At 33.5% G+C, this 12830-nt stretch overlaps 1 protein-coding gene across 1 annotated transcript; it reads right to left on the bottom strand.

Moving 5' to 3' along the window:
* Window positions 1–1058: 1058 nt before the first annotated feature.
* On the bottom strand, window positions 1059–1922 carry LOC124369654. The gene has a single exon (XM_046827705.1). It carries the CDS (start codon window positions 1920–1922, stop codon window positions 1059–1061), a length of 864 nt encoding a protein of 287 aa, XP_046683661.1.
* Window positions 1923–12830: the final 10908 nt, after the last annotated feature.

Genomic DNA, 12830 nt, shown 5'->3' with positions numbered 1-12830 from the left:
GTACGTGGTAGGAGGCATTTGATCAAGCTTCCTTATATCTGGCAAAAATAAAAAATTGGTGTGATAACAATACTCTGACTATTAACTTAATAAAAACGAAATATTTACCATTTGTTTCTAGAATAGATTTTAATCCGGGTCAGAGATGCCTCAGACTGCACTCCTGCGGTGATCCTTACTCCGAGTCCTGCGGTTGTGGTATCATTGGTCGTGTGGACCAATACAACTATTTGGGAGTAATTTTTGACAGCAAATTGAATTGGGTACCTCATATCCAGTACGTCAAGAAAAAAGTTAGAAAATTTTATTTGCATTTAATCAGCTCAGCGGGGTATTGAGCGGGGATCGCTTTAGGTCAGTTTATTTTGCCTACGTGCAGTCGGTTCTGCAGTATGGTATTCTCGCGTGGGGAGGAGTGTCGTCTACTGTACTGGAACCACTTGCGGTCACACAGAGAAGTATAATAAGGATCATTTTGAGGAGAAGCCGCAGATATCCTTCTAATCTGTTATATAATGAGTTTCCTGTTTTAAGTGTAAGACAATTATATATCAAATATCTTTTACTGCATATACAAAAATATAAAGATTTTATCTTTATAGCGCTTCACCACAACTATACTACCAGAAATAGAATATAGTTTGGATATCAGATACCAAGACCAAATTGTTCCATAGAAAAATTTAATTATTTTTACATAGCTCATGTGCTTTATAAAAATCTACCAGAGCACATATTGGAGGCAGAGGGTGGAAGTGTAGCCGAGTACAAACTAATTTGTCAATATACACAGTAGAATAAGAAAAAACTCAGTTTTATCTACCAACTTGTATCAAGTTAATTTAATGATGTATACTTAAAATAACAATAACGCCAACGATCCACACGCAATAGTTAACATAACAAAACCCCATTGCGATATCACTGTATTTAAAAAAAAAATTAAAATATTGGAATCATCGCCTTACAAACATAAATGAAACATATTACTAATTGTTATTATGTTCTTACCTTGTACATGCACTGTTGACAGAACTACTCCTTGAATTTCGCTGCGCTTAATAACACTCAAAGGGCACAATTCCCGTTAAGTCATCATCACCACTGTCACTATTGTCAACGATAGGTTCCCTGTCTTCGTCACTGCCACTTTCTTCATCCCATTCGTCACTATCGGAGTCCTCACCGAGTCTCACAACAATCCGTTCTGTCATTTCGTCGATTTGACGTTCGAGTTCCATATAAGTTTGTTCCACAGATATCGTATGATCACACCTTTTCCTCCAATCTTCTTGAGTGATCGAATCACACGTTTCCTTCACCAATTGTTCCACCGTATGTATATTAAATGTCACATTTTTCTTCGCTACTTTTTCTTTAAGTAGGCTCCAAATTAGTTCAATTGGATTTAAATCTGGATGGTAGGGTGGCAGGTGCAAAACAGTGTGTCCACTTTTAGAAAATATTTCATCAATTTTGTACTTTTTGTATGTGGGCTTGTAGGCTTGTATAAGATTATACAATTCGGGTTTGAACATAGTGCTTGAGTGAACAATGTTACGCTCGGAAAGCCATTTAATCATTTCGTCCTTTCTGCTTGATGTTGTTGGTGCAGGATCGTCTTGTTTGTTGTGATAGGGGGCGTTATCTATCACAACAACAGAATTATCTTTCAAATTTGGAATTAATTTAGTGTTTACCCATCTTTCATAATTCTCGTAGTTCATGTCATCGTGATAGTCCCCTGACTTCTTCCCTGATTTGAACGTAAGTAGAGCATTGTTAATAAATCCACCTTCCCCGCATGCGTGGACAATTATAAGTCGTTGTCCTTTACTTAGAGGTGTCTTCAGTCCCGATGTGGTACCATCTGTCCAACCATTGGTTTTGGTGTGTGTTGAGTGAATATATGTTTCATCCATGTACACTATTGGCCTTTTTTATTTCTATACTGGGCTAAACGTTTTAAATACTTAATACGTAATTCACGGATGTCGAAACGTTCGGTTAAAATATTTCTGTTGTTAGTAGCTTTTTTCCAGCGGAATCCAATCTTTTGTAAATTTTAATGTAAAACTATACTACACAAATGTAAATAAAAAAGACTGATTTATGGACTCTTCCCCTTACACAGACCTATAGTCTATATGGGGAATTATTCTTTGAAATTATGGAAGTGTACTGTATGTGTTATTGTTTTGAGTATGTGAATAAAAAAGTTATTTGAATTTCCTTATATTTGGAAGAAGGTGTTATATATGGTATTAAAGGCAGGTTTTATGCAGGAAAGAAAATAATGACATGACTTCTATTTATCCCACTCTATTGTATTCTACGCTCTGAAACTGAAAGATTTAAATGTGAGGGGGTGGGTCTTGCAAACAATACTTTAATGGTTCCGCTTAAAGCCGGTTGTACTGGCGGCCATATTGATTTTAACCCGAAAAGAATAACTCAGAAAGCAACTCTTTTATGATCTGAATCTTTTGGCCGTAGGAGGTGTCTTATTTCAAAGATACGATACCTTCTATTTTTCTTATATTTCTATTTCTATTCAGCGTTTTAATATTCAAATGCACACTCTTTACAAGGAAAACTACAGAGCATATTAATTATGCATTTAAAATGAAACGTCTTTCGTAGTTCTAAAAATAAGGACCTAAAGTAAAGTAAAGCATTTCTTATTTTACCATGCGAAGTTAGGGCTAATAAGCCCTCCCTAACACTTAACCTGAAGACAAACGGCTTAGGTACCTTCCGAACCACCACCAATAGCCGGGCAGGTGGGCTGCTTGCAAGGACAGGATCGCTCAGCTATCGCCCATCCAAGCAGCAGCCACGCTCGACGTTACTTGATTCGTTTATCTAACAAGCGAACAAAGGTATTAGAGGTCCAAAATTATTATTATGAGATAAGAATCCAGGTCGTTTCATTACAGCGGACTCGCAGCAGATTAGCGAATGAAATTTGATTGTTGGTAATATAAAAAATATAATAAAAGCATATGAAAAATATTTTTGTTATTTTTTTTCTGATATTTTATCTGATTTAATATTTATCTTTAATGAACTAAATATGAAAATAAAACTATATAATATTTTTCATATGCTTATATATATATATATGTATGTGTGTGTGTGTGTGTGTGTGTGTGTGTGTGTGTGTGTGTGTGTGTGTGTGTGTGTGTGTGTGTGTGTGTGTGTGTGTGTGTGTGTGTGTGTGTGTGTGTGTGTGCGCGCGCGCGCGCGCGTATATATAATTATATATGTATTTCCTGTACTTTTTGTTTTTTTAGTTGTATGTGTGTATATATATATAGTTTTATATATAGTTGTATATGTATTTCTACTTAATAGTTTTTTATTATTTATAAATTAAAAACGAGACGTCTTTTGTAGTTCTAAAATTAAAGCCATACATTTATATTATATATATATATATATATATATATATATATATAGGTACCTACTCAGGCGTTATTAATGAGTTTATCTCACCTTAGTGTGTACGCCCACGACAAGGTCGCTCCTAACATGTACCACAGATAACACGTTCATTGAATTATATCTACTTATTTAAGAGCAAATATTTTTAAAATTGGTGTGGGAAAAGCTTACTGTCCAGTTAAAGTGTTTCCCATTACGTGTAAGCATTCTATTAATCTTCACTAGATGTCTTAAAGTTCAAAGCGTTACTTATGTATCACGCCAATGATTTAGAATATGATACCATGTGTTCCAAATATTACACCTTCCACATTAACTTTTAAAGAGTTGCAAACAATGTACGTTGGTGAAGCTTAATAAAACCAATCTGAAGGTGGTTTTCGGGAATTTCAAAATAACATGCCTCTCCTCCATAATTTTAAGGGGGGGGAGGGAGGCACTCAACTTGTTAAATAGGGTGACAAATTGAGTAATTCCTCAAATTACTCAAATACTAATGAGACAAAACCAGATACCAAGAGGAAAAATGTTTACCATCTGTCAAAAAAATGGGTACCTTTTTAACAATGGTTAAGTTCTAATTTGATTATGTCATTAAGCGTTCGTTATATTTGACGGAGTTCACTTTAAAATCTCAAATTTTACCATTATTCTTCTTGTACCTAAACCTTTAAAATAAAAATTTACACGATGAGGTTTCTGTTAAGGGTATTTCAGTCGTCTCTACGAATCCCTATTTTTTGGCGATTAGGGGGTTATCTTTTAGGATATTGTTCCATGAACCAAGAATAGCAAAAAAGTAAATAAAACCAATAATCTCTTCGTTTACCGTCTATGTGTCAGAATGTGTTTTTTTTTTATTTTAAAAAACTAGCTGTTTCCCGCGCCTTCACACGCCTTTCGTAAAGCTTTGCCCGTATTTAAGCACTTCTAGTTCAAATGAATTATATTTCCAATACCGATGTAGAGTTTGTCTTGTTTGCACGATCAAGAAAATCTGTCAAAAGTATGTTTTTATAGCCATTTTACACGTACATGTACTTTGTTATGAAGTGGTCTAACACTCAAGCTTTAAGTTCAACCAGCAATTTATTTTAAAGACAAATACACATCACAACTAAGCGCCTTCAAATAGTGTTTGGCTATTTTAATATACGTAACTGTCTCGTAATTGCTGTTTATAAAGTGCAGGCGCTTTTAAAACTGTTATCTTACGCAGCCTGGTGGCGAATTACATCAGCACTCAGCAGGCATAGCACACAAACATTTTCCGTGAAAAAATACATACAAATTTTCATAATTATCGGTCAAATAGTTTACGATTCTATAAAGGACATGCCGATACAAATTAATTTATATTTATATGTATGTAATATATAGATTATAAATAGATATATATTATGTATAGATTATGTAGATTATATATAGATTAAGTGTAAGAAAGGACCATATGGTCCTAATTTCACCTAAATAAAGAAGTGTTTCTTTCTTTATTTTTTAAATTTTATTTTGAAACTAATAAACGAAATTTATCCAATCTTTAGTAAACTATTTATGATATAAATAAAAACACTTTGATCGAATTTCCACATGACATTTCAAAATAGTGGCTGCCTAAAATATTTAAACTAAAATATTTTCAAAAGTACAAATCTTACCATGACGAAAGAAAAAGAACTTTTTGTAGACAATTCAACAACAAATTGTTGAAATCGTATAACAAATGCTTCACTTTTTATAAATTTATTCCGACTCAAGTTCACACTCAAGTTTCTTCACGAGTGAACGGGTGAACACGGGTGAACTAAAATACACATATTTTCTATGTGTTAATATATTTACACTAAATTACACGTGGAATTCATATACTTAAATAATAAAAATATTTTTTACAATATGCTACGCTCTTTATATTTCATATTACTTATATAACCAATGAATAGGAGTGGACAAGAAGAGAGTATTGACAGAAGAATAGATAAGGTGGGTAATGTAAGTGGGGTCTATTTATAAAGTACTGTGCCAGAGAGAGTGCTAGGGACTATTTGAAAAGTGTGGAGATGTGCTTAGTACTTTGTCCCTTTCCTTTCAGTGTGTTACAACAGGGTTCTTTGGTTGATCGATTTTTGCTTTCAAAGTAATCGTTATGATTGTAAATACATTTTCGTATCTACTCAGTTGAGAACACATTAGACCGTCCGTGCATAAGCATATGTGTGGAGTGCACTTATGTGTATGGTTAATGTGATCATGGCATATTAGGAACACGAACAAAGTTTTGCGCGTGGGATCAGTTGGCGAACATCAGAATACTGTTTACTTATAATAAATCGTATTAAAAATACTTTACTATCCCACACTCATGGTTTTGGTCAAACATAAGTTTTATTACAACAGTTTTAACCAATTTTAAACTTTCATTCTTTATTTCTCATTTGAAGTTTTAGATGAAAGAATTTTGGTATAAAAGTGTTCAAAATACAAATTTTGAATATATCAACGTAATTATATGTGTGTACCTTTGGAATATATTATGAATATAGGATTTAATTTTAAGGTTTTTAAGCACAATAATTTATGACCTTTACGTGAAAAATAATTTTCTATTTAAAGAAGCACTTTGAAAATATTCCTAACGGTTCAGATTAACTATTATTCATTTGTAGCGCCCTGTTAAAAAATAATAAAATGTATGCTCGAGAATTTTATAAATACAATAAATTAGAACGTTAACTATTGGTCGACACATACAATGCCTCATTCAAAGATTAGCGTCATCACCGTTTCTGTGCTTATTGGCAGTCCGGAAGCGTACACTAAAGTGTTTGATTACTTAAGTTTGTGCCTCATTTTGCGGTTATTGGTTCGGCTTAACGTTTTGACGATGAATGACTTAACACCTTTGCAGGGCTATTGAGAACATTTAATGTTATTGTAATTAAAACCCTAAATTTACCTTTAAGAACTGACATTGGATATCTTTTCGGGTGGAAACTCGACAGAGTATTATCAATACAAATTTATCATAAACCAATAACTATATTGTAAAATATTGAGAAAGCTATCATATTTTTTGGGTCAACGCAGAAGGATTTTCCGTACATATCCGAAACAGTTATTTCACAACTCGATTAGGTCTGATTAAGGCCAAAATCAAGATCTTGCATGGGAGTGACATCAACTTCAGAAACTAAAGCAAAGAACTTGTCAAAAAGCTGACACTTTTAACTTGGTTATAAAACCACATCTGAGTCTAAAAAAACACTTAAGGGGGATGACAGAGATCCTGAAGTGAGATAAGAATACCTTAATATTATTAAGGATGCTTTTTCAACGTGTTTCATGTATTACTGTAGCAGCCTTCTGCCATGTGTTTTCACTTTCCTTTCAAGCTCATAAAATAGGCTTTGTCCACATCATTAAAACTACAGGCCTTACTCAATTTTGCCAGTCTTAAGCAAAATAAAAAAAATTATGTTTAATACAAATGATTAAATTTCTAAACAAACAATACCAGCTCTTTAACGACCAGTTTGGATAGGACAAATTGGTGATGAACGCAGTCGTGAGACTTGTCGATAAGATTGTGGAGGGCTTGGAAGGTCGAAATCGCACTGTAGGTGTGTTTCTTTACCTATCTAAAGCTATTTTGATTGCGTTGACTATGCCACACTGTTTGACAGATTAGAATCCCCCAAGGCGTTCGAGGTACGCCTCTCTTGTGGCTTAGTTAATTTCTTAGTGAAAGATCTCAAGTCATCCAAATTTCAAATCACATTTCAAATTCCATGAAGTTGAGCTATGGAGTCCCTCAAGGATCTATTCTTAGTCCCATTTTCTTCCTGCTTTATGTCAATGACACAAAACCATCGCTGACGCACGGTGCAATCGTAGAATACGCAGACGACACGAATCTGCTTCAAAAATATTTCAAATCCAGTTTTGGAACAAAAAGCCTTTATTGACGTCAAAAACTGCCTCCAAAATTTCCACAGCCTTACTCTGAAGACAACTTCGAAATCCAATGTTTTGCGCTCGGTAGACTTCGAGTGTGCTCCAACTATAATGGTAGAGGATTCCATACTAGATGAAGTTTAATCTTTAACATTTCTAGGAATTCACTTAGATCGAAACTTGTAATGGAGCGCTCACGTAGACCACGTCTGTTCCAATTTAGCCTCAGGCATTTATGATTTGAGGTTCTTAGCCAATACTACCCTATTCAGGTTTTGAAGACGGCTTATTATGGCTTGATTTATCCACACCTCACTTACGGACTGGTGTTGTGGGGTGGTTGCCAACATATAGTTCCAGAGAGTGTTTAAATTGCAAAAATAATCAATCTACGTAATAGCAAAGTTGAAGTTCAGAGAGTCGTGCAAGCTAGCTTTTAAAAGGTTGTAACTGTTGACGCTGCCAAGCCTCTATATTCTGGAAACATCTTTATATTGTATTTCTAAATGTGCAATGACCAATGGTCGAGACAAACACTCGGACCAGACTAGAGGCAGGGAGAACTACTGGACTGCGAGACACTGAACAGCGGTTCATAAATGCTTGCCCTCCCAGGCTGGAGGTCATTTGATTAACATATTTCCAAATTATATAAAAATGCCTAGACTATCAAAGCTTTTAAAACTCGTTTGAAACGCTGTTTAGCGTCCTTCGCATTTTCTGAACATTATGGACGACATTATGTGGACGAGTTTTTGGCAATAAACTGGGAGACTATATAATAATCCTGGATGGAAGTGAAACTTACTGGTGATTAATGGATGAAAATGAAGAACATGTATGTCTGTGTGCGAGAATGTTATTATCGAAATACAAATTTTAGTTTAAATTATTTAAACATGACGTTTGCTACACAATTGTATTGTCGCTGCAATAAACATATGACTATGACTTGTATTAAGCGTAAGCAGACTTATGGCTTAGTATTATATTCTGAAAGTAAATTCTACTATTTGAGATATTGAGTTTCTTCAATATTTTCTGTGGTAAATATAGCCTAATTATGCTGCTTAACTCACATCTAAAACTATAGAACATTTCACCACTTCAGCAAGAGATGAGCCGTTAATAAGTGGATAGGGTATGTTCTATATACCTTTAACCCTATAAGTGGCGGTCATTTGTGGTCTCAGTGGCAGGCCGTTTTTGGGTAAATTGCCGTGATCGTTAAGCTTATTTTTAGAAAATATTATCTAAGTGATAACCTAGCAACATTGTATATTTTTGTTTTTCTTATGAATTATAGAATAAGAATAAATATAGTATTTGGCGCCTTACCAATATTTTCAGATTAATATCATTGTAGATGTGTAAAAAAATTTTTGTAGAAAAAATAATTTTTAAGTTCTACTGTCCGTCACTTTGAAACTAATGAAGCTACAAAATAATGTCAAATTCACAGAATATACACAATTTTATTCTAAACAAATTACTTCTTATACATTTTTTTCTATTCACAAGAACAAAAAAGTTATATGGGAAAAACTAAATCTATGTATAAACTGGTTTTTTACTCCCGAGTCACTAGAATGGGCTTGTCTTTTCCTCCCAGTAGTGTAGGGCCTATAATAGTATAATAGTGGCTTAGTTTGTCATAGCACAGTATATTTCGTAAATATAAAACAGGGATTGTCTTATCGCAAACCCCTCCCCATCCTTAGACAGAGGTCAAAGTCGAGCGATCTAGTAGATAACGTGACTACAGATTCTCGTTATATATAAATGTATGGCTTTAATTTTAGAACTACAAAAGACGTCTCGTATATATATATAGGTACCTACTCAGGCGTTATTAATGAGTTTATCTCACCTTAGTGTGTACGCCCACGACAAGGTCGCTCCTAACATGTACCACAGATAACACGTTCATTGAATTATATCTACTTATTTAAGAGCAAATATTTTTAAAATTGGTGTGGGAAAAGCTTACTGTCCAGTTAAAGTGTTTCCCATTACGTGTAAGCATTCTATTAATCTTCACTAGATGTCTTAAAGTTCAAAGCGTTACTTATGTATCACGCCAATGATTTAGAATATGATACCATGTGTTCCAAATATTACACCTTCCACATTAACTTTTAAAGAGTTGCAAACAATGTACGTTGGTGAAGCTTAATAAAACCAATCTGAAGGTGGTTTTCGGGAATTTCAAAATAACATGCCTCTCCTTCATAATTTTAAGGGGGGGGAGGGAGGCACTCAACTTGTTAAATAGGGTGACAAATTGAGTAATTCCTCAAATTACTCAAATACTAATGAGACAAAACCAAGAGGAAAAATGTTTACCATCTGTCAAAAAAATGGGTACCTTTTTAACAATGGTTAAGTTCTAATTTGATTATGTCATTAAGCGTTCGTTATATTTGACGGAGTTCACTTTAAAATCTCAAATTTTACCATTATTCTTCTTGTACCTAAACCTTTAAAATAAAAATTTACACGATGAGGTTTCTGTTAAGGGTATTTCAGTCGTCTCTACGAATCCCTATTTTTTGGCGATTAGTGGGTTATCTTTTAGGATATTGTTCCATGAACCAAGAATAGCAAAAAAGTAAATAAAACTAATAATCTCTTCGTTTACCGTCTATGTGTCAGAATGTGTTTTTTTTTTTATTTAAAAAAACTAGCTGTTTCCCGCGCCTTCACACGCCTTTCGTAAAGCTTTGCCCATATTTAAGCACTTCTAGTTCAAATGAATTATATTTCCAATACCGATGTAGAGTTTGTCTTGTTTGCACGATCAAGAAAATCTGTCAAAAGTATGTTTTTATAGCCATTTTACACGTACATGTACTTTGTTATGAAGTGGTCTAACACTCAAGCTTTAAGTTCAACCAGCAATTTATTTTAAAGACAAATACACATCACAACTAAGCGCCTTCAAATAGTGTTTGGCTATTTTAATATACGTAACTGTCTCGTAATTGCTGTTTATAAAGTGCAGGCGCTTTTAAAACTGTTATCTTACGCAGCCTGGTGGCGAATTACATCAGCACTCAGCAGGCATAGCACACAAACATTTTCCGTGAAAAAATACATACAAATTTTCATAATTATCGGTCAAATAGTTTACGATTCTATAAAGGACATGCCGATACAAATTAATTTATATTTATATGTATGTAATATATAGATTATAAATAGATATATATTATGTATAGATTATGTAGATTATATATAGATTAAGTGTAAGAAAGGACCATATGGTCCTAATTTCACCTAAATAAAGAAGTGTTTCTTTCTTTATTTTTTAAATTTTATTTTGAAACTAATAAACGAAATTTATCCAATCTTTAGTAAACTATTTATGATATAAATAAAAACACTTTGATCGAATTTCCACATGACATTTCAAAATAGTGGCTGCCTAAAATATTTAAACTAAAATATTTTCAAAAGTACAAATCTTACCATGACGAAAGAAAAAGAACTTTTTGTAGACAATTCAACAACAAATTGTTGAAATCGTATAACAAATGCTTCACTTTTTATAAATTTATTCCGACTCAAGTTCACACTCAAGTTTCTTCACGAGTGAACGGGTGAACACGGGTGAACTAAAATACACATATTTTCTATGTGTTAATATATTTACACTAAATTACACGTGGAATTCATATACTTAAATAATAAAAATATTTTTTACAATATGCTACGCTCTTTATATTTCATATTACTTATATAACCAATGAATAGGAGTGGACAAGAAGAGAGTATTGACAGAAGAATAGATAAGGTGGGTAATGTAAGTGGGGTCTATTTATAAAGTACTGTGCCAGAGAGAGTGCTAGGGACTATTTGAAAAGTGTGGAGATGTGCTTAGTACTTTGTCCCTTTCCTTTCAGTGTGTTACAACAGGGTTCTTTGGTTGATCGATTTTTGCTTTCAAAGTAATCGTTATGATTGTAAATACATTTTCGTATCTACTCAGTTGAGAACACATTAGACCGTCCGTGCATAAGCATATGTGTGGAGTGCACTTATGTGTATGGTTAATGTGATCATGGCATATTAGGAACACGAACAAAGTTTTGCGCGTGGGATCAGTTGGCGAACATCAGAATACTGTTTACTTATAATAAATCGTATTAAAAATACTTTACTATCCCACACTCATGGTTTTGATCAAACATAAGTTTTATTACAACAGTTTTAACCAATTTTAAACTTTCATTCTTTATTTCTCATTTGAAGTTTTAGATGAAAGAATTTTGGTATAAAAGTGTTCAAAATACAAATTTTGAATATATCAACGTAATTATATGTGTGTACCTTTGGAATATATTATGAATATAGGATTTAATTTTAAGGTTTTTAAGCACAATAATTTATGACCTTTACGTGAAAAATAATTTTCTATTTAAAGAACCACTTTGAAAATATTCCTAACGGTTCAGATTAACTATTATTCATTTGTAGCGCCCTGTTAAAAAATAATAAAATGTATGCTCGAGAATTTTATAAATACAATAAATTAGAACGTTAACTATTGGTCGACACATACAATGCCTCATTCAAAGATTAGCGTCATCACCGTTTCTGTGCTTATTGGCAGTCCGGAAGCGTACACTAAAGTGTTTGATTACTTAAGTTTGTGCCTCATTTTGCGGTTATTGGTTCGGCTTAACGTTTTGACGATGAATGACTTAACACCTTTGCAGGGCTATTGAGAACATTTAATGTTATTGTAATTAAAACCCTAAATTTACCTTTAAGAACTGACATTTGATATCTTTTCGGGTGGAAACTCGACAGAGTATTATCAATACAAATTTATCATAAACCAATAACTATATTGTAAAATATTGAGAAAGCTATCATATTTTTTGGGTCAACGCAGAAGGATTTTCCGTACATATCCGAAACAGTTATTTCACAACTCGATTAGGTCTGATTAAGGCCAAAATCAAGATCTTGCATGGGAGTGACATCAACTTCAGAAACTAAAGCAAAGAACTTGTCAAAAAGCTGACACTTTTAACTTGGTTATAAAACCACATCTGAGTCTAAAAAAACACTTAAGGGGGATGACAGAGATCCTGAAGTGAGATAAGAATACCTTAATATTATTAAGGATGCTTTTTCAACGTGTTTCATGTATTACTGTAGCAGCCTTCTGCCATGTGTTTTCACTTTCTTTTCAAGCTCATAAAATAGGCTTTGTCCACATCATTAAAACTACAGGCCTTACTCAATTTTGCCAGTCTTAAGCAAAATAAAAAAAATTATGTTTAATACAAATGATTAAATTTCTAAACAAACAATACCAGCTCTTTAACGACCAGTTTGGATAGGACAAATTGGTGATGAACGCAGTCGTGAGACTTGTCGATACGATTGTGGAGGGCTTGGAAGGTCGAAATCGCACT

Source organism: Homalodisca vitripennis, chromosome X (genome assembly GCF_021130785.1).
Source record: "Homalodisca vitripennis isolate AUS2020 chromosome X, UT_GWSS_2.1, whole genome shotgun sequence".
In the NCBI taxonomy this organism is placed as follows: Eukaryota; Metazoa; Arthropoda; class Insecta; order Hemiptera; family Cicadellidae; genus Homalodisca; species Homalodisca vitripennis.
This window is presented reverse-complemented; position numbering and strand designations above follow the sequence as displayed.